Source organism: Maylandia zebra, linkage group LG7 (genome assembly GCF_041146795.1).
Source record: "Maylandia zebra isolate NMK-2024a linkage group LG7, Mzebra_GT3a, whole genome shotgun sequence".
NCBI lineage: Eukaryota > Metazoa > Chordata > Actinopteri > Cichliformes > Cichlidae > Maylandia > Maylandia zebra.
This window is the reverse complement of record NC_135173.1, coordinates 58,279,826-58,303,044: the sequence shown is the minus strand read 5'-3', so window position 1 is coordinate 58,303,044 and position 23,219 is coordinate 58,279,826. Positions and strand designations below refer to the sequence as shown.

General features: G+C 39.6%; 2 protein-coding genes across 3 annotated transcripts in view; one reads left to right on the top strand and one right to left on the bottom strand.

Annotated features, from left to right (window-relative positions):
- Positions 1-73: 73 nt before the first annotated feature.
- LOC101484362 (thyrotropin receptor-like) lies at positions 74-12,424 on the top strand. Its single transcript, XM_004564702.6, has 11 exons — positions 74-237; positions 316-387; positions 6,246-6,320; positions 6,899-6,973; positions 7,090-7,164; positions 7,257-7,334; positions 8,596-8,664; positions 9,137-9,214; positions 9,397-9,585; positions 11,071-12,154; positions 12,241-12,424. Exons 1-11 carry the CDS (start codon positions 74-76, stop codon positions 12,412-12,414), a joined length of 2,133 nt encoding a protein of 710 aa, XP_004564759.3. The 3' UTR covers positions 12,415-12,424.
- pomk (protein O-mannose kinase) overlaps positions 10,408-23,219 on the bottom strand; it is a 34,089-nt gene continuing 21,277 nt past the window's right edge. Inside the window, exons 1-3 of one of the 2 annotated variants that reach the window (XM_076886781.1) lie at positions 16,001-16,184; positions 15,066-15,347; positions 10,408-14,145 (exon numbers count right to left, since the gene is read on the bottom strand). In XM_076886781.1, coding sequence (XP_076742896.1) covers positions 13,375-14,145; positions 15,066-15,347 — 1,053 coding nt within the window. In that variant the 5' untranslated portion in view covers positions 16,001-16,184 and the 3' untranslated portion in view covers positions 10,408-13,374. Of the gene's footprint in view, positions 14,146-15,065; positions 15,348-16,000; positions 16,185-23,219 lie in introns of those variants that run through there. The other variant, XM_004564691.3, reaches the window with a different exon arrangement.

The following is a 23,219-nucleotide window of genomic DNA, read 5'->3' as shown; positions in this document are numbered from 1 at the left end:
GGCCAAAATCCAGGACAGCCCAGTGGCTTTGAAAACTCAAATGAGCAGAGTCTTCACAAGTACTGCTTTTACAATGAATTCTGTTTTTCATATTACTATTTTAACTTTTATCCTTGTCAAGACTACTATTCATCTGGAGTATTGTCCACCTCATTGCCAGTGTGAGTGGGAAATCCACAGTGTGTCGTGCTTTGGAGTTGAGGTTATTCCTGTTTTCCATTCCAGCACAAAGGAAGTGTAAGTAACCACAGTCCTTAACCGCTGATTTCTGTGACTGTTGTGGTTAGACTGAAATGCCTTCAATTTCTCTTTTAGATGGCTTCTGGGGACAAGAATGTATTCTATTCCTGAGAATGCATTTGCAAACTTGGCCAATATTTCACAAATGTAAGATACTTTCTACAAAACTATCCTCTTTCTTTCAATCTAGTAGATTACTACTCAACAAAGTAAATAAACAATATTGACAGTAAACTAGTGCTTAACCAATTACCTTCATGATCCTCTATTGCAAGTACTGACTGAAGACAAAAATTACAGTTATTGTAATAAAAATAAACCTCTTATTATATATTATATTTTATATGAGACTTAAAGGCACTGTTATCTCTTAGTATATGTTTCCTATATGCTTAATAAAAATGAGACTTTCAACAAAACTTTTAACTATTCTAACTATTAACATTACGGGCATTTTTTTCCTTCCCCTCAAGTAAAAGTTAAAGCAGAACTGAAGTATATACTGCCCTGGGTCTTATAGATGACATGATGGTTGATGCAGAAATGAAAATCAGTGTATGTTGCTAATGCAGAGCTGATTGAGGTGGAATGTATGGTTCAGAAGGGGTAGAGTATTCATAGCTCACTGGTCTGGTTAAACGCAGAGAGCTCTACTTTTGGTAGAAGGAGTTTACAAAGTATGTAGCCTGTGGACTACTCTTGTTTGTTTTATTTTTGGTCCTCTAGTCAGAGAAATGTATTAACCAGCTATTGTGGTTTGAGCAGCCTTTTAATAGAATAGAATAGAATAGAATAGAATAGAATAGAATAGAATAGAATAGAATAATCCTTTAATTGTCCCACAAGAGGAAATTTGGTTGTAACAGCAGCAAGAAAAACACATATACAAACAAACAGTATACAGGACACAGAACAGAAACATACACATTTTTTTTTTACATATTTACATCAAGGACAATAGTTACCAAAAACAGAGTACTGCACAGTTATTAGTACTGTACCGAATATGTGTTAAAAATGGCATCTAGTGGAACAGGTTATATGTTCAACAACTTACCACTGTGATCAAAAAAAGAGACATCCTTGTCACACTGCAAACTCTGATTTAAATTCAAAATACCTTACTAAGGTATTTTGTCATTAAACACACAGTCATAAAGAGCAAATAAAAATGAAATGATTCCGTAAAGACCACAAGAATGGCCAGATTGAAGTAACATCTTCTGTTGTGCCTTGCTCTTCTGGACATTTTCATTTCTAAAATGTAGTCTTTCATTTCATAACAACGCTGTCAGGTTTAGTAACAGAGGTGGGACCAAGTCATTGTTTTGCAAGTCTCAAGTAAGTCTCAAGTCTTTATCCTCAAGTCTCAAGTCAAGTCTCAAGTAATGTCAGGCAAGTCAGAGTCGAGTCTCAAGTCACTGGTGTAAAAGTCCGAGTCAAATCACAAGTCTGAAACTTTGAATTTCAAGTCCTTTCGAGTCTTTAAAAAAAAAAAACGAAAAAATAATGTTGCAGTTATGCTAAATGTAAATATTAGACCATGTAATTTTAAAATCTGTGTTTTTCTCAACACATGACAAAATAGTGAACTTAGAAAATATACACAAATTGTGAAATTGCACCTCTTTAAAATGCAGCTCAATTAAACCTAGCTCCAAGAATAATTTTCACCGACAGTTCTGAGATAAGCTGCATGTTATTCTTGGATGCGGTTGTAGGACCAGCTTTAAAATCGCATGACAAAAATATCATACACATTAAAAAAAACTGTATCACCAACGTAGCCTGGACAACATTTGCTAGTTAGATGAAGTCAGCTATCTCATCGTAGCATATTTATATGCATATTTATAATTATACGGTTCTTGGAGTGAGTGCATACACTCATGAAGTTTAGTAACTTCAGGTCACTGCAACAAGCCCAGGTACAGTTTACCGACAGATGGGTGCAGGACCTTGAAATGCACCGTGTAGAACGAAAGACCATCGTACGTATCATAAGTTTACCAGTCTCACAAATCGTCTTCATAAATACACATTCCTTAACCGTTTATTAATAGGACCTTTGAGCTCAACGGTAATTAATTAGTAGTGGAAATAATTTCTGGTAGCGTTACAGAAATGTAGCAGTGACAATAATACTGTATGCTGTAATCACCGCGCGGATAGGAGGCGGCTGGCTTGACCGCGGCTCACAAATGACGGCTCACTTTACCGCAGTCTGTAATCACACTGGGCAATTAGTGATACAAAAAACCTGTTTTATCCTGTGAATAAAAGTATATGTTTTTGTCAATGTACCATAATAACAGAAGCGAAACGCAATATTGTGTCAGGACAATTCACTATTTATGCACAATAAATAAAGGAGCATAGCGCGACAATTTCTGTTCAGTGCCAGACTTGCTTGTAACCTATATCACCAATTATGTTATGAAAATGACGTATTAACTACTAAAAAACACTGACCTTCGTGTAAATGCTTGGAGCAGACTAACCTGTGAGCTGGAGGGTTCTGGGACGTTATATTTGGTCTTTGAATGGCTGCAATCCAGGCCATCCGTCGCGTCTTTGTTACTTCGGAAACATGGCTCGAACAATTTCTCTTCAACGACGTAATCCGATAACAACCGATCTCTTTACCCGTCGGCTTCCCGTGGCTGTCATGCGACCGGCTATTGCAGTTAATAATACAACGGCTTCTTGACATTTTTGTGTTTCTTTTTATCGCTGTTTAACTGATTTTAATTGAAAGCCTGCGTGCGCTAGTACCGCTTGCCACGAGTTCCCAGAATCCTTTGCGGTTCTACCCGTGAATGACGTCACATTTTCAATCTCTATATAATATGCATGTTAAATTTTATATTTGGGGTAAAATATCAAGTCTTTTCAAGTAAACCGGTTCAAGTCCAATTCAAGTCCTAAGTCATTGGTGTAAAAGTCCAAGTCAAGTCACAAGTCTTAGAACATTTTTTCAAGTCAAGTCTAAAGTCATAAAATTAATGACTCGAGTCTGACTCGAGTCCAAGTCATGTGACTCGAGTCCACACCTCTGTTTAGTAATAACAGCTTCATTTGTGTAGCACATTTCAAAAAACAGAAAACAAAGTGCATCACGGTTTTGATAAAAACCACACATTAAAGATTAGGTTAAAACATATTGACTTATGGATTCATAAATAGACACAAAATCATCCATACAACCATAGATTCATTCAACTCGAACCTCAGTTTTTGCCGGAATCAGATAAAAGACATTTGAATACATGCAATTGGTTAATTTCAATTAGATTAAATTTAATTAATGCAGTGCCAAATCACAAGAACAGTTACCTCAGGTTGCTTTATTACTACAGTAGAGAAAAAATCTCAACAATCAAATAACCCCCTGAGCCCGTACTTGGTCACGGAGGGAAGGAAAAGCTCAGTTTTAGCAGGAAGAAACCTCTGGAAGAACCAGGCTCAGGGAGAGCCAGCCATTTTCTGTGACTAAAAGAGGAAAGCAATTTATTAAAAGCATACCCTTGTTTCTGTCTGAAGTTGTCAACACTATCACTCTTCAGTGATTGCCTGTGTATTATATGCAGTGTGCATATAATACACAGGACAACCTAACTCGAAATAAACTCAAGAATGGTAGAAACTAGACTAAGAAACATAGGTCGCACAGAGAATAAAAATGAATGAATAAACAACATTCAAAAAACCCATGAACACAAAACACTTTAGTCAGTGACGCAGGTACCCTGACAGCCTTTAAGTCTGTAAAACATGCCTGTAGCTTAACTAATTGGTTTCTGTTATCTGCCTTCATGCATAAATAAAGCTGGTATTATCTGCATAGCAGTGAAAATGTATGGTATGTCATCTAATAATATTATCAAAGGAAAGCATGTCTTATTTAAATTGAACTGGTTACTGCATAGAACCCTCTGGAACTTAGCAAATTTTGTGTGGTGAGCAGAGATGGGCAGTAACGCGTAATCCGATTACTTTTTTCAAGCAACGAGTAAAGTAAGGGATTACTATTGCAAAAACAGTAATTAGATTACCGTTACTTTCCCGTAGGAACGCTGCGTTACTGCGTTACTAAAACCGTGATTTTTTTTGCGAGAATGTCTCCTGACAGTGACGTAAAGCAAGTGCGACGTTCGTGACAACATCTGTGTGCAGATCAACAATGGATAATATATCAAGTGCAGGAGAGAGTATGAGCATGGAGCGTTTAAAGTGTGGAAGTACTGACCCTACTTTAAGTATGATTCCATAAAAAGTGACAAAAACATTAGTGTCCGTTGTGCGTGGGAAGAAAACTCCTTTTTACAGCGAAAAACCCCCCCAAGCAAGCACCGAGTGCGCAACGACGTAATGGGAAATTCACAGAGAAACTCGTGGATTCTTCAACTGACTGCTGTGGCACACCTGCACCAGGGTAAACCTCCGCCTACCACACTCCTGCTTTACAGGTGAAAATAGAGCAAAAGGACCGCTAGTCTTTGATTTTATTAATTTTCTGCTGTGTTTTACTTGCATCTATTTGAAAGAGTGAGTGTAAACACACACAAAAAAAAAGAATTATGTGCAGGAATGTGCAAAAAATAGGTTTAAATATTAAACAAATTTCTTCCAGTCAGAGAATGTTGCATATAATTAAATTTTTGCTTGATGCATAAAGTTAAAAGATTAAAACTAATAAAACAAGTTTTAAAAAGGGACCTTTCCATTTGATTACATTTTGTATGATGGATTGTGCAAAAAAAGTAGAATTGGGCTGAAAGATCTATCGCTTTATCACCTATTCAGGTTGTAAATCGTGTTTTTAAAAAGTAACTAAGTAACTAAGTAATTAATTACTTTTGAAAATAAGTAATCAGTAAAGTAATGGGATTACTTTTGGGGGAAAGTAATCAGTAATTAGTTACTGATTACTTTTTTCAAGTAACTTGACCACCACTGGTGGTGAGGGGTATCAGGTGCTGTACTAAGGTGTAGCAGGACAAGCAAACGATGAGTCCACTGTCAGAGAACATTAGTAACCTTCACTAGTGCTGTTTCTGTGTTATGATAAACTCTAAATCCTGACTGAAACTCTTCAAATAACCCATTCTTCTGGGAATTATACTGTGCTGTTTTACAACTGTTCTTTCAAGAATGTTTAAAATAAAAAGAAGGTTAGAAATCAGCCTATGATTAGTTAAGATAGCTGAATAGTAATGTATTTTAAGTAAAATACATGCGTCTGGGAAGGGATCTCAGTTTTGAGATCCCTTCCCAGACGCCTTAACGCCCACTCACATCCTGGGCCATCTGATCTCAGGAATTCGCATGATAAGGTGGGGCCAGGTTTCACAATGAACTCACCCGAAACTCTGGCTGATTGGGACCCACACCCAGTTTCACACCTTGGCTCAGGTGATTAGAGGATCATCAGGGGGTCCTTTTGTCCCTCTGTAGGGGGATACTCCCACTAGGTTTATATCTGGGACTCTCCATCATTTGACCTTAGAACTGAAGAAGCTTCTCGGATGAGAGGTGAAACGTCTTCAAGTAACTTAAAGAAGTCCAGACGCTTTTCTTTGCAAGGTCCTTTGACTACGATGACCTGGATGACTGAGAACCTTCACAGACATATTTTAAGTAAAGGTTAATATGTTGCTAGGAGGTTGCAGTAGAGCTGCAGTGGTGAGTTTTAAGTTTTGGAGAACAAGCCATTTATTGTCTTGTCAATAAATGGCTTCGGCCCATACATCAGAGTTGTGAGTTTCTAGAGCTTTATTATCAGCTATATATTTTTTTTTCATTCTTATTCATAGTTGTGCTTCTTATCCATCCAGGATCTGTATCTAATAATGTTCTTATCAGAAGATATCAAATTTGATTCAGTGACCATCATTTTTGTCTTTAAAAGTTGTTCAGACAATTAACAGTATTTCTCTCTCTATTTCTTTCTAAATCTCTCAATCTTCAAATCAGAAGTTGTACTTTGTTTGTGTGTTTTTCAGATACATATCTGATGACAGTACATTAAGATATCTTGAAAGGCATTCTTTCTACAACCTGTCCAGGGTCACACACATGTATGTAAATTTCATGCACAAAAATTTAACATGTAATTGAAATTAATCATCAAATGAATGGATTTATGCTTCAGTAAATACAAATAAGTCTTGTATCATGTTTCCTCTGTCCTGCAGTAGTACTGGCAAAATGATTTTCAAAGACCTGGCTTTTTTTAATGTTGGAGATGGGTTGGTTAGATGTAAAACATAATTATACAGTAATGTACCGATTATTTCAGCAGATTATTCAATCCTTACATGGTTCTTCTCGGTTCCTAAATCCCACCAGCTTCTCCTTTCAAGTACAGGGTTACTGTGCTATTAAACCCTTGTCATTAGCTTTGCATTTTTATATAACAAGCCCCAATATGACAAGCCCCCTTTCCTGTCAGATACTCATATACTCAAACACATGTATAACAGGTTGAAAGTGTTACAGTAGATAACTTGTGAAAAGATTTCTATGGATGTTTCTATAATTAAAACAGTTTTGGAGATATCTTAGACTGAAAAAAATTTTTAGGCAAAAAAGCATTACATGAAAAAATGCAAATATTTTGTGTTTGTGTCTCTGTGTATGTTTTCATGTCCAACAGACAACTAAATGGCATCAAAACACTGTCATATATTGATCAAGATGCTTTTAAGAATCTGCCTAATTTAAAATATCTGTAAGTATGATTTTATTTGTTTATTTATATTATGACTGTATTGTTTGTTTTCCAAATAAGCAACATAAAAGTTATGTACATTTATTGATTCTTGACTCAGCTTTCTTTTAATACAGTGGGATCACAAACACAGGTCTCACCACCTTTCCTGGGCTACAGCATATTCACTCCAGCCAAGACCATTTTATATTGTATGTAGCATTTAGTCATAAATATTCTGCTGCACATTCCTCTAATAATTTGACTTGAAGCCTTTGTGTGTGTGTTTGCTCCTTTTTAACAGAGAGATGGTGGAGAATGTTTTTATCCAAGTCATACCTGCTAATTCCTTTACTGGAATATCTCTGAATACTTTGACTATGTGAGTTTAATTTAATGTCAATGACTAATAATGCAACACATTTTATCTCTTAATTTGCCATGTTAATGGAGCTTGGTGATGACTCTTCATACTTGCTGGCATATGGTTATTGGTTAGGTCTAGAAAGACGGTCATGGTTTGGGATAAAATTCCTTCCTTCCTTCCTTCCTTCCTTCCTTCCTTCCTTCCTTCCTTCCTTCCTTCTGTCCATGAGACGTTATCACTTCAACCTCCTCAAAGCATGGAAAGAGGCTCAAACTGTTTCTCTGGTGAGCTATAGTGATGGAAAGAGATGAGTTGGGGCTGGAGGTGCTAAATTCAACCATTCCCACCTCCCTCCATTGTGATGACCACCTCACAGAGGCCAAGAGAGTGGATATTACTGCATTGCAACAGTGTTTTGCAGATTTGTTCTCCCCAGTAGCAGCTCGCTCATAGGGCACCATTTTGAAACAGTTCCTCAGATGGATAAGACAGCACCCATCGCATCCTGCCTGCCTCCCATGACCAACAAAAAGGGCAGTTCTTGGGGCTGGCTGGTTATTGCCACTTGTTTATCCTGAACTTTGTGGATCTGACCAGCCCCTTGAAGGATCTCCTTCCAGTGGACGGAGCAGTGCCAGGTGGCATTTGTACAGGTGAAGAAGGCTCTCTGTGAGGAACCCCTGCTTCACACTCCTGACTTTTCCCTCCCCTTTGGTTTTGCAGACCCACGCTTCAAACTGAGGGCTGGGGACTGTTTGTCACAGCAACTGTAAATAGACTGGTACTTCATGAGTAAATGGAACACTTTTTACTCTAAGCTTTTTTTCATCCAATCAAACAGACAAACATACAGCAATTGTTTTCTATGATTTCTATGACTAAGTGTTTTGTCAAACAGCGGCACACACTCCCACTCAGCTGAATGTTTCAAGGACAACTGGGGGTTCAGTATCTTGCCCAAAGATGCAGACTGGAGGAGTTACCACACCTGACCAGAGATTGTAGCCCAGTATATTTGAGAACTCTACCAACTACAATACTTTTGGTTATACGCCTTATGTTAAAGATGCAGGTTTGCACATCAGTCATATCTTGATGGCTTGATTTAAAATCGTTTTCCAATATGCATACCCTGCAGATTATGACAACAGAATGTATTTAATGTCGTTTCCAATGGCATACATGTCAGTGTGAAACATAGAGATGGAACTAACGTTTAACAACAAATTTAATTATGAAGATTTAAGATTTACAGGGTTTTCTTCCCCTTTTTTAGTGTGCTGAATAGCAATGGTGTGAAAGAGATCCAGGACTATGCTTTCAATGGAACCAAACTGGAGGAAGTGTATGAACTTTTGATTTATTCACTAAACTGATAGGACACAAGATTCAATTCACATCTTGTATTTATTTATTTCTTGTCTATATAGTTTGTGTCTGAAATTTACTAACGTGCTTGATAGATGGGATAAGTCATAGGTAGATTATAGCCTCAAGTGAACAAGCAATTTTAATGACTAAAATTTCTGGGCAGGGTCAAATAATGTTGGCCCCTTTGGTAGTTGTAGGTATACTGTTTCAGATACTTTAAAATGTTCTAATGTCATTGATTATGGTTTTCAATCTTTTTTTTTTTGTTGTTTAATTCAAAATGGACATGAAACATTGTACAACAGTTCATTTCTTTGTTATTCTTGTCAGTTTCATTTTACTAAACACACTTTTCAGAAAAAAATACATTTTAAAACTGAAGGTTTGGTAAAACTAAATAGTTTTTATCATGTCATTTTGTTCCCCATCTTTTCCCAAATATTCAGGTATCTTGATAGGAATTTGGATTTAGAACAAATAGAGGAATTTGCATTTTATGGTGTGATTCAAGGCCCAACTCACCTGTGAGTACAGAATTCACAAAAGACAAAGTGTTCTTGACAAAAATCTCTCTCTCTCTCTCTCTCTCGCTCTTTTATTCTCTCTCCCACCCTTCCTTTATATAAAGACAGAGAAAGACAGAGAGAGAGAGAGAGAGCTCTGTAGCCCAATGAATTAATTCTTAACTATTTGTCTGTCAATCCAGAGATCTTTCAGATACCAAAGTACACTCTTTACCATCAAAAGGTATGAAGAACATTGAAAAGCTCCAAGCTAAAAACACATGGGCCTTAAAAATGCTGCCCCCCTTAAGAGCTTTTGTTCACTTACAAAGCGCTGAATTGACCTTCCCAAGCCATTGCTGTGGTCTTAAAATGCTGAAAAGAGGGCAAGGGTAAGTCTTGGGAAAATATTCCCTGTTTTTCTTTTACTTGTGTACTTCTTTCTCCTTTCTGTTGTAATGTCCATAGTATTAGGCCTTGGTTATTCTCAAAAGCTGTAACTAGCTACTAGCTAAAAATTTTAGTGTATGAAAAAATAGTTACTTAGAACATGGCAATAATTTAGCATTTAAACATTTGACAGTTGAAAAAAGATGCACTGTAGATTGCAGCTTTTGTTTTGTCTGTTTCCATCTTTAGCCAAACATTACACAGAATTTATACTGACTTAACATTCACTATGCTGTCCTATATAACCTGCTCAATGACTGCTATAAATTTACAGAAACAAAAAAGTGAGCTAATTGTAACATCAAACCCTACATAAGGTCATAACAACTTGCAATGTGTGTTGTTTATATATTGTTGTGATTAATTGCTGTTTTTTGACTGTTGCGATTGCTATCACAATGTGGTTATAATACTACATATTATGTTATACTTTTTAAGACTATTTTAGTCTTTAGGTGGAAACTATTGTCGAGTACTGTCTGTATCTCAGACAAGATCCAACACTCTGACATCACAAAGTGACAAGTGAAAACCATTATGGGTTTTTACTTTTTACACTTTGCATCACATGTAGTAATTCATGGTGTAATAAACACATTTCCAAAAAAGGAAAAAAAATATTATTTGCAAATTTACATTCTATTTAAAATAGTGCAAAGACAACATAATAAATGTTCATATTGATACACTAATTATAACTTTAAATGTAATACAACAGCAAGTTTAAATTAAAGTGAGTTAGAAAAAAAATTGGAAAAGTTGCATAATGACAAAAATCAGGCTTTATTTCAAATTCATTGCATGACTTCCACATCAGAAACTCAAAAGAAATCACGGACATCACATCCTCTGGCTTAAGAGGAGAGGGACATGTTATTAGGGCACAGTTTAAAAGTCAACATCTATGGGGTTCATTAATGTACATATCTTGTACATCTCCATTAATGTTGAGTGTGGCTTTGGAGAAACACATGTTTATTTGAATGATAGCCAAACCAAATTCTGAATGTATAACAACAGTCCAGAGTAAAGCATGTAGGTGCTAACTTGACCTGCCTGTGTTCCAAACCTCTTAACAATTCAAAAGCTATTTTATGAAATAGAAAAATATGACAAAAATCACAGGAATAGTTAATGTAAAAAGACTTTCATTTACAGTGTTCTTAAAAGAAGAGATAATGAAACTCAGTGGTAAACATAGACTATGTCCTAACTGTTTTAATAGTAACAAAAAAAAGCACATATGGTCACTTGCCTTTGCATTTTTAATTAAAAATAGGCTTTAAATGATTTGAAGATTATTGCATTGTTTTTATTTACAATTTAAATGTGGTTAAACAACAACCCACTTTCGTCACAAAATTTGTATTTGAAAATATGCTTGTAATTCATTCCCTGAAAAATAACTCTTTTCATTTCTGTGCAAGACACTCTGAGGCAGTTATCTGCAACCTGACATGGGCTACTTCAGGAAAGCTGCAGCTGTCTTCTGCAATGCTCTCTCAGAGGTATCTGGAGTACAACATCTCACAACATCTGAAATCTAAAAAGTTTGGTATTCCAACTCATGGCAGTGCAAATAGCAATCCCAAAAGACTGATTTGCCCAACCAAGAAGTCTCAGGATGATACTTTGTTCTATGTAAAAACATATTCAGAGCATCTCAGTGAAGTTTTTGACTTTTCGCTGTGTAATGAACTTGACGCAGATGATGGACCCTCATGCACCCCCCTGCCTGATGCTTTGAACCCCTGTGAAGATGTGATGAGTAAAGACATCCTCAGGATATTGGTCTGGGTCGTCAGTTTATTTGCCATTTCAGCAAACCTATTGGTGCTCTTCATCCTGTTGACCAGTCGACAGAAAATGTCTGTTACCCGTTTTCTTATAGGTCACCTGGCATTTGCAGATTGCTGTATGGGGTTCTACTTGCTGGTCATTGCATTTGTGGATTTCTACACACGCTCCAATTATCATCACTATGCGATTACCTGGCAAACAGGAAGTGGCTGCAATATAGTAGGAATATTATCTGTGTTTGCCAGTGAGTTGTCTGTGTTCACATTAACTCTAATCAGTCTTCAGCGCTGGAATGCCATCTTCTCAGCTATCAGGCCAGACAGAAAAATGAGGTTGCGTCATGCATCTGTGCTAATGCTTGTTGGCTGGTTGTTGTGTGCGTTTCTTGCACTGCTGCCAGTAGTTGGTGTGAGCAGTTACCAGAAAGTAAGCATCTGCTTACCTATAGACACTGGGACAACTGCTGCACGGACATACATTATTTCTGTCTTGATTGTTAATGTCACTGCTTTTATGGTAGTATGCTTATGTTACATCCACATCTATTTTATGGTACACAATCCCAATCATAACTCCAGCAGATACGACGCGAGCATGGCCAAACGTATGGCTGTTATTATTTTCACCAACTTTTTATGTCTGGCTCCCATTTGTTTCTACGGCCTGTCTGCAGCTTTCCACCACCCGATGATAACTGTCACAGATTCCAAGGTATAACTTTACATACTTGTAATATTTAATGCACCCCCCCCCCCCCTCCCTCATTTATAATAAGGGTTATGTCTTTTTCTCAACAGGTGCTGCTGGTTCTTTTCTATCCTCTCAACTCTTGCACCAACCCATTTTTTTATGCTATCTTGACAAAGGCATTTCACAGAGATATCCTGATGATGCTGAGTCAGATGGGTCTTTGTCAACGGCAAGCACACCTCTATCGAAGCCAACTAGTCAGTATTACTCCCTACATATAAAGAAAATGTCTACCCCAAAGCCCAGCATCCATATCCCAAAACAAATAAGACTCAAAAAACAAAAAGTGGCTTTTTAAATTTGATTAATGTCCATTTCTTATAGTAATAGTCATAAATGGTTACATATTCACAGACCTGATCAATCAAAAGTGTACTATGTCACCTAAACGGAGAAGTAACCATGAGGTTGAATTTCAATATTTAATGTATATGTCTTTGATGCGGTTACAAATAAATAAATAATGTCTGAACATTATACTATTCCAGCCATAAGGTGGAATAAGAAAACAGAACAGTTCAAATCACGAGAAATCAAACATTGCATTTTCTATTTTCTATTCGTTTTTAGAACCAGGTAACAAACCTTGGTCCATATGGGATTTAAAATATCAACCAAAGGGGAAAAATATCTAAACAATGGGAAATGTAAAGAGCAGGTTTATCCTAACTTTTTGTGATCTACCATTTATTCTAAACATTCTAAACTGCTAATTTAAACGAACAGCAAGTGAGACCCAGGTAGGCTGCAGATTGTTGGTTGTTCTGTATAATTAACTGCTCTTTTCTCTGTAAAAAAAAAAAAGGCTACTTATTAGATTGTTTTCAGGGTAAGAAGCATAAAAAAAAATTAAAACAATGTCTTGTTCACTGATAAAGCCACTGACAAGCCATTATGATCCACTGTAGCAGACTAATTCAACCTCTAATAAATCTATTTATAATCAAACTGGATCCTTGCCATTAGTATATGTAAATAACTAAAATGAAATAAAATAGCTCCATTTGGGACCACATCTTATCTGTTCATCTGGACATAGCACTTACACATCCTGGATAGTGAGACACACTGGTTTGAGTGTGGAGTCAAGGAGGCTATTTATGTGAAAAAGGTAAAGTCATTGGTCCGGGTCTTTGATCATTGGATGTTGATCAATGTGGCAGGGGTTTGGGACTGCTGCTCTACAGCATATCTCTAAACCCAGCACTGTCTCGTACCATGCTGCTGTAGACTGATTTGTAAACCTTCAAAACATCAAAAGCTGAAGGGCGGTCGGTGGGATCCTTCTTCTTGCACTTCTCATGGATCTGAAAAAGATGGAAATGGACTAAATCCCCACCAGGTACCTTTCCCATAAGGAACCACGTCACATCTGGGATCTTCCAAATATCGGTCTTCTCATCATACTCTGGCATGAGATTGTCTGAAAATGGCTTTCTATTGTTTCTGAATGGCCATAGCTGCTCTGGGGCAACAAAATCTCCAGTGAGCTCCCGATGGCCACATTTCACTGACAAGTTTCTGGACATATCCACTTCAGGAAGTGCATCAAGGTCATTCACTACTAGATGAAAGTCATTTGTCAGTAGAAATTGGGACAGAGTTTTCTCAAGGCTGTTTGAATCGCACATAACTCGTCGCCCAACTGGGCTGTTATGAAGGTAATGGAGGATGGTGACGTAATCTATAGCTAGCCTCAGCCGCATCTCCCAATTGTTGTGTTGCTGGTAATGCTTTTTTTCAAGAACATCATCCAGATTAAGCAATGAGCCAAACGGGTGGTGTTCTGTCAAAATGATGTGCTCTTCAAGGCAAAACCCCACCAATTGAACCACCTGGGGGCTCTGCAGGGCCTGTAACATTGACAATCCATGGAGAAAATCCTCCAAGTAATTGAGAGATGATAGCCTTGACAGAGCTACCTTCTGGCCTCTCCACTCTGCCAAATAAACCTGAGGAAAGAAAACAAAATAGATGAGATTCACAAGGTCTACTGACTGTTGCCAATGATAAAAATTAATATTTTTAACAAAATCTGTATTTTTAACTGTACAAACCTGCCATGTATTACTTTATGACATAATCAATTATTTTAGCTTTATTTATGCTTTTTTTTCTTCTTCTTTTTGTATGTCCCGTCTGACACTGTAGCAATTAGAATCAGAGTTATTGTCTAAAGGCCAAGAAAAATGCCCAACAGATTTATTTTACCAAGTAGACCATTACGGCTTTTGCTATACTGGTCCACTTGAATGTCATATTTCATTCAATCTTATTATTATTATCATCAATTTTATTTAATTTAAATACAATAAAATCAAATATCAGCTCCCCTGTTGACCCCCATAGTCACCCTCATTCCCCAGAAGCCATCAAAAGCAGGGGGCCCAGGCGACTCAGACACGGGCCCACAGCAGTAGCACCACCACAGAGCATGGGGCGACCCCCCCGACTCCACTGCAGAGGTAAATTACACCCACTCTGGCATTTAGTGAATTCAGTAAAAGACTACATGAGACAATAGACATCCAGGTTGAGTTCATCGTCCACCTCTGCACCTCATCAAGAGGCACTCTCAAGAGCTCAAGAGAGATTTTTTTTTCATGGCAACGAATGTGAATGTTACAATTAAGTTACAAGCAATTTGCCCTAAAACTTTCTTTTTTGAACATTAAACAATGTGGGATCTGTATAACATCAGCGTACTTTGTATTTTGTTGTGACATGTTGTCCAGTGTCACAACTATGATAAGTTGCTAAAGTTACAATGGGAAATTAACATGGAATCTCTTGACATTACATTTATTTGATACACATACAAACTTAGCCAATACACACACACACATATACATATATATAAAAATCTGTCTACCTTCTTCACTGCTCCCTGGTCAATCAGCTTCAGCTCGTGTACTTCAGCATTTATTTGTAAACACTGGAGCCAGGCGGTGCAGTCTTTCATGGTTGGCATTTTAAAGTGTTGAGGCACACAGCCCACCAGAGGTGAAACTTGCTGCAAACCAGGCTGATACACAGAGTCCAGATAGAGGTAAATGAAGATATTGGTAAGAAGGAAAGCAGCAGCACATATTCCAACTACTGGAACAATGTAGGCCACAGTAGTCCTGCTGCGCTGACCCACTGTGCCCTGCATCTAAAATAAAAAGAGGAATGACAAAAGGGATATTGTAAGTGTACTAATTACAGCTACAGATATTAAAGAGTAGGACAACACGAGGCTGAAAAGCAGTATTTTCCTGCCTTACTCTCACACCCTTTGGCCACTGTGGTCAGAGGTATATTGTGTGGTCAGCTGTACCTGCTGTGTAGCCTTAACAATGGTGTGTGGTGGTCCTGTGTACCACAGAACCACCACACCACCATCCTGGTTAAAGTAGTAAATTAAAGATTTTCGGGAAAATATCCACTAGCCTATCTATTTTCTTATTCTCCCAGTATTAACAAATGTAACGAAGTAACAAATTACTTACTAGTGATGTTCGATTCGTGAACGAATCGTTCAAAACTCGAGAATCACTTTACTGACTCGTGAATCATGACGCACAAGCCCAACTGACTCACTGACTCATCCCTGTTTCTGTTAGCAAACTAATTCGCTTAGTAGAAATATATCTAGCTTATAATTAAAATTGCGGGGGGGAACAACAGCCAGTTTCTTAACAAAAGCATTTCTGCTCTGAACTGGAAGAAAAAACCCTGAGTAGAAGCTCACATCAAGAAAATAGCTCCTCGGTTCACAGTAGCATCGCTCTGCTAACATGCTAACAACACATTTGAGCTACTCACCCCCTCCCTTCCTGTGTTGAATCGTAAGCGTAAGCAAATCACTCAGGACTCGCTCACCCCCTCCCTCCTGTGCTGAATCGTAAGCGAATCACTCAGGACTCACTAACCCCCTCCCTCCCGTGCTGAATCGTAAGCTTAAGCGAATCACTCAGGACTCGCTCACCCCCTCCCTCCTGTGCTGAATCGTAAGCTTAAGCGAATCACTCAGGACTCGCTCACCCCCTCCCTCCTGTGCTGAATCATAGAACGAGGGAACGAATCACTCACTCACTCACCCCCTCCCTCCTGGCTCACAGCTTCTTCTTCTTGGTTGGCAACCAATGTTAAGGCGCATTACCGCCCCCTGGCTCACAGCTCAGTGGACATTTAGATGAGAAAATATATATTTAACACATTTAAGGAAAATACTAATAAAAAAACAAAAACAGATGTTTATTAAGCAATTTTGATAGGAAATTGCTTAATTTTAGAAATGTTTTTGCTCTTTTTTGCTCTATAAAATAGTTGTTGTTTTTTTTAGAATCATTCATCTTAGCAGTGGGATTTACATGAAAAGAGAAACAAATTAAGTTTGAGTGAAAATGTAAATTTTTTGCACTCTCTGGTCAACTGACTCAGTGAATCAAATGACTCAAAAAATCCGAATCACTTTGGTGAGTGACTCATTAAAACTCGATTCAGTAAAAAGAATCAAATTTACCATCACTATTACTTACTTTAAAATGGTGAACACACCTTCATTCATTTTGGTGTGCTCAACTTTATTACTGGGAATAAATCCAAAACAAATCTATGCCAGGGATAGAGGTAATGTTCTTGATAACTGTACATCTACTTTTGTGCCAGCCACTCACAGTCACTATTTTTCAAATCTCAGCTGTGTTTCATCATGAATGACTGGCTGTCCCTGTCAATTCCTGTCATGTCTTAAAACCAGTGATGGGAATAACGGCGTTACAAGTAACGGCGTTACTAACGGCGTTACGTTTTTCAGTAACGAGTAATCTAACTAATTACTATTCTTATCGTTACAATGCCGTTACAGTCACTAACAAAAAAATGCGGTCCGTTACTATTTTTCAACAAACAAACGGTTGAAGCTGTGTTTAGCTTACCGCATCTTATATCAGTTGCACAGAAGTAGCTGACTACGTAAGCAGAGATGGGCAGTAACGGGTTACTTGTAAGAAAACTTCTTTTTACAGCGAAAAAAACCCCTAAACTTCCAAGCAAGCACCGAGAGCGCAACGACATAATGGGAAACTCACAGAGACACTGCCGTATCCTTCCACTGACCGCTGTGGCACACCTGCACCAGGGTAAACCTCCGCCTACCGCAGCCCTGCTTTACAGGTGAAAATAGAGCAACAGGACCGCTGAGTCTTTGACTTTATTTATGTTCTGCTGTGTTTTACTTGCATCTATTTGAAAGAGTGAGTGTAAACAAAAAAAATATTTTATTTTATGTGCTGGAATGTGCAGAAAATAGGTTTAAATGTTAAACTCATTTATTCAACTCAGAGAATGTTGCATATAATTAAATTTTTGCTTGATGCATAAAGTTAAAAGATTAAAACTGATAAAACAAGTTAAAAAAAGAGACTTTTCCATTTGATTACATTTTGTATGATAGATTATGTAGAAAAAGTAGAATTGGGCTGAAAGATATATCGCTTTATCACCTCTTCAGGTTGTAAATCGTGTTTTTAAAAAGTAACTAAGTAACTAAGTAATTAATTACTTTTGAAAATAAGTAATCAGTAAAGTAACGGGATTACTTTTTTTGGGAAGTAATCAGTAACTAATTACTGATTACTTTTTTCAAGTAACTTGACCAACACTGTACGTAAGTAATCTGGACGCTACAGCTTTAAGCAGCTGCGCACGCTCCCGATCACTGTCTAGCACAGGGCTGCCCAATCCCAGTCCTCGAGAGCTACTATCCTGCAGCTTTTAGATGCATCCCTACTCCAACACAGCTGAATCAAATGGTTTGATTACCTCTTCAGCATGCCATCATGTTTGGCAAAGGCCTGATAACAAGCCATTCATTTGATTCGGGTGTGTGGGAACAAGGATGCATCTAAAAGCTGCAGGACGGTAGCTCTCGAGGACCGGGATTGGGCACTGCTGGTCTAGCACAACACCTGGAGCACAGGGGGCAAAAGAATCGCATGAGTGCTGCTGTTTGACTGAGGAAGAATAAAGTAGTCGTGGTAAGCCAATCACATGACCACTTAAAGACAAAGCAACAAGGTGATATATACCAGTTTTTAAATTGTGTTGATAGGCCACGTAAAACCAGAGTCATGATAAACAATATATGCGGCGTTTTTTCCTGAATAGTTTCGTGACGTTCACCGTCTAACGACTGCACTAGCAAGCACTCTCTGCTTATGAGCAAAAAAACAGGGGAAGTTTTAGGAGTGACGGAGGGAGAGAGAGAGAGAGAGAGAGAGAGAGAGAGAGAGAGAGAAAGAAAGAGAGTGAGTGAGAAAGACAGCAGAAAAAGAGAGTGAGCGAGTTTTGAGATGTGAGAGATTTGTGACGTTTAGCGTGTTTGGAGTGTGTAGTTAATGTGTTGTCTTGTGTAGTTAATGTGTTGTCTTGTGTAGTTAGTGTGTAGTGTTGTGGATAGTTTTGTGTTGTGTGTCAGAACAATGAGGCAGCTGCTGTCTCCAGGTAGAAACAAGAGTGATACACCTGCTGCTGTCAGACCTGCAGGTATCAGCCCATCATGTTCTCGTTTATAGTGGATAGAAATTATTTTTTTGGAGTGGCACAAAAAATTTGTGTGGCATCTTATTGAATGCAGAACAGCTGATTGTTCTGTAAATAGTCTGAAATGGTTATTTAAAAAAAAATCAAGGTAAAAGGTAAATGGATACAAATAACTGTTGTTTGCAAAACTTGTGCATAGGATTTTAAAATTGACAATTCATATTTGCATTTAAAGTTATGGTTAAAAATATGATTCATTAAACTTGTTTGTGGTTGTTACAGTAAAAATATAACTTTTTCTACTCTGATTTTATATTTTTTGTCTGATTTTAGATCAATTGTGTTAATACAGTATGTCAAAATGGAAACATAACTGTAAATTCAGACAAGTGAGGTTGTGCTGAAAAGGATGATACCAAACAAGGCAAAGTAAATAGTTTTCAAAGGTAAAATGTGGAGGGAAAATCAAAAGTAGTGAATGACTCTGTCCCGCTGCTGAGAAAATAACAAATAACAAATTTTTACAGTTTAGAGTAAAATATCAATCATGTATAGGGCTGCACGATTAATCGTTAGAAAATCGCGATCTCGATTCATACTTATGTGCGATCTCATTTCCAAATGACAACGATTAAAAAATAATAATAATAAATTTTAAAAAAAAGACGACGATGATTGTACCGCATTTTGATCCGGGACGTAATCTGCATGAAAACAAGCGCTCACTCTTCCTGCTCAACAAATGACAAGGGCGGAGCCTTATACCACATGATACAGAAGCTGTGCCGTGCGATGCTAAAATTAGCAGGGAAAAAACAACGGAGAGCACGTCAGGGATGAGGAGAAAGTGACAGGAGAAAATCCGTCCCGGTCAACCACCCAAACATCAATAACGGGAACCTTATACAGCGCTTCCCTATCCGGTTGTTAAGTCTGACGTCACTAGCCGTGTCTGGGTCTAAACTCCGCTGTAGGTCCATATATCTTGAGGTTACTCTATTCCGTAACCCCTGTTCTCTGATAACATGAGTGAGGTGTCTCACTATGGGAACGCTCTCTCGGCGTTGTCCTCAGAAGCCTCTATATCATTACTCCAGCCAGTATTGGCTGGCAGTCGTGACGCTTGCGTCAGGGAGGGGCACCCTCCTCCCTATAAAAGGGTGTGACGCAGCGTCACCCGTCATTCAAGATAAGCTCACCTCTTCCTCGCTTCGTGCAAGGAGGGTGATCTGGTGAGACACCTCACTCATGTTATCAGAGAACAGGGGTTACGGAATAGAGTAACCTCAAGTTCTCTTTCAAACATTCGTTTCGGTGTCTCACTATGGGGATATGCAGACTCCCGTATTGCCAGATAAGCCCATCTGAACGACTAACTGCCAATTTAGGAGGTCTCGTGGGGACCCACACTTAACACAGTGTGGGCTAGAGACGGTGCAGTGACATCCAACCTATAAAACCTTGCAAAGGTCAAAGGTGAAGCCCAGCTCGCAGCTGCACATATCTCGTCTATAGAGACACCCCTAAAAAGGGCCCAAGAAGTTGCCATCCCTCTGGCAGAATGAGCATGAAGCCCCTCCGGGGGGGACAGACCCGTGCTGGAATAAGCCAATTGGATCGCCTCAACAATCCAGTGGGAAATGCGTTGTTTGCTAATGGGCTTGCCAAGATGTGGTTTAGCCCAGGAAACAAACAGCTGATCCGACCTCCTGAAAGCCTTCGTTCTCTCTATATAGGTACATAAAGCCCTAACTGGACAGAGAGCATGTAGGCGCTCCTGTTCAGGGGAAGAGAAAGGAGGAGGGCAAAAAGCTTCCAGCTCCAATGGGGTGCATTGAAGATAAGGATTTTTTGGGCACAAAGGCCGGATTTGGCCTGAGTGTGACTCTAGAGTTATCCCGCGTGAATCGGGTGCACTCTTTGTGTATTGACAGCGCATGAATATCACTGACACGCTTCGCAGATGCGAGAGCCAGGAGCAATGCAGTCTTCAAAGACAGGATTTTTATTTCCACCTGGTTTAGTGGTTCAAATGGAGGCTGTGAAACTGCCCCCAGCACCAGGGATAAATCCCACGTGGGAACGAGAGGTTTAGACACTGGGTGGAGCCGTCGTGCCCCTTTCATGAAACGGCAGACTAGCGGGTGATGGCTCACCGGGCCATCCACGAAGCCCACATGGCAGGCTGAAATGGCTGCTAGATATACTTTAATTGTGGAAAAGGCCTTTCCTTTATCTAACAGTTCTTGGAGAAAGGAGAGAATTGTTGTCACAGAGCACTGAAAGGAGAGAGTGTGAGACTTTCCACACCATTCCTCAAATACCCTCCACTTGTTCTCATACAATGATCTTGTGGAGGGGGCTCTAGCACTCTGAATAGTGGCCATAACACCCTAGGGGAGTCCTGCCGTACTCAGATTCAACCTCTCACGGGCCAAGCCCACAGGGCAAGGCGCTCGGGGTGAGGGTGAAAAATCTCCCCCCTGGCTTGGGAGACTAGGTCTCGTCGGAGAGGGAGAGGCCAAGGTTCGCTCCACAAGAGGGGCATAATCTCCGCTAACTTTCCACCTTGGGGCGATCAATATCATTGTTAGCCCTCTCTCTCTCACTCTGGTTAGAGTGGGAGAAATTAAGGCCAGTGGAGGGAACGCATAAAGCAGAGCATGTGGCCAGTTGTGAGCTAATGCGTCTACCCCTAGCGGAGCCTCCTGGTCCCTCAGGGAGAAATACAGTGGACACTGAGCGTTCTCCCTCGAGGCAAACAGATCGACCTGTGGCTGGCCAAAGCGGGTCCAGATTTGGGTCACCACATGTGGGTGCAGGGTCCAGTCCCCGTACTGCGGGTTTCCCCTGGACATTAAGTCTGCTCCCAAGTTCAGAGCTCCTGGAATGTGAGTAGCTCTCAGTGACAACAGATTGATGCTGCTCCACATGATCAGTCTGCGAGCCAGCATGTGCAAAGGACAGGAACGTAACCCGCCCTGTCTGTTGATGTACGCCACAACAGTGGTGTTGTCTGTTCTGATCAGAACATGGTGGTTTCTCAACAGGGGAAGGAAGTGTCTCAGTGCTAGAAAAGCTGCTAGCAATTCTAGCCAATTTATATGAGCACCCCTCTGTTGTGAGTCCCAGCTGCCGCTCACTGCTCTGCCCTCGTGAGTGGCACCCCAACCCGTGAGACTCGCGTCTGTGGTCACCACCTTTCTGGCTGTGACAGCTCCCAGTGACACCCCCTGAGTGAGAAATGTGGGATTTCTCCAACAGTGGAGTGCTGCAGCGCAGTCTGCTGTCACTCTGATATAGCGGTGGGTATGGCGCTTTCGATTCAGTCTCTGTGATGCAACCCATCGCTGAAATTCCCTCATATGCAGTCTGCCTAGTGGAATGACTGCCAGTGAAGACGCCATTAATCCCAGCATCTGCAGGCATTTTCTGAATGGGAGATACAGTGGGGCAAAAAAGTATTTAGTCAGCCACCGATTGTGCAAGTTCCCCCACCTAAAATGATGACAGAGGTCAGTAATTTGCACCAGAGCTACACTTCAACTGTGAGAGACAGAATGTGAAAAAAAATCCATGAATCCACATGGTAGGATTTGTAAAGAATTTATTCGTAAATCAGGGTGGAAAATAAGTATTTGGTCAATAACAAAAATACAACTCAATACTTTGTAACATAACCTTTGTTGGCAATAACAGAGGTCAAACGTTTACTATAGGTCTTTACCAGGTTTGCACACACAGTAGCTGGTATTTTGGCCCATTCCTCCATGCAGATCTTCTCGAGAGCAGTGATGTTTTGGGGCTGTCGCCGAGCAACACGGACTTTCAACTCCTGCCACAGATTTTCTATGGGGTTGAGGTCTGGAGACTGGCTAGGCCACTCCAGGACTTTCAAATGCTTCTTACGGAGCCACTCCTTTGTTGCCCGGGCGGTGTGTTTTGGATCATTGTCATGTTGGAAGACCCAGCCTCGTTTCATCTTCAAAGTTCTCACTGATGGAAGGAGGTTTTGGCTCAAAATCTCACGATACATGGCCCCATTCATTCTGTCCTTAACACAGATCAGTCGTCCTGTCCCCTTGGCAGAAAAACAGCCCCATAGCATGATGTTTCCACCCCCATGCTTCACAGTAGGTATGGTGTTCTTGGGATGCAACTCAGTATTCTTCCTCCTCCAAACACGACGAGTTGAGTTTATACCAAAAAGTTCTACTTTGGTTTCATCTGACCACATGACATTCTCCCAATCCTCTGCTGTATCATCCATGTGCTCTCTGGCAAACTTCAGATGGGCCTGGACATGCACTGGCTTCAGCAGCGGAACACGTCTGGCACTGCGGGATTTGATTCCCTGCCGTTGTAGTGTGTTACTGATGGTGACCTTTGTTACTTTGGTCCCAGCTCTCTGCAGGTCATTCACCAGGTCCCCCCGTGTGGTTCTGGGATCTTTGCTCACCGTTCTCATGATCATTTTGACCCCACGGGATGAGATCTT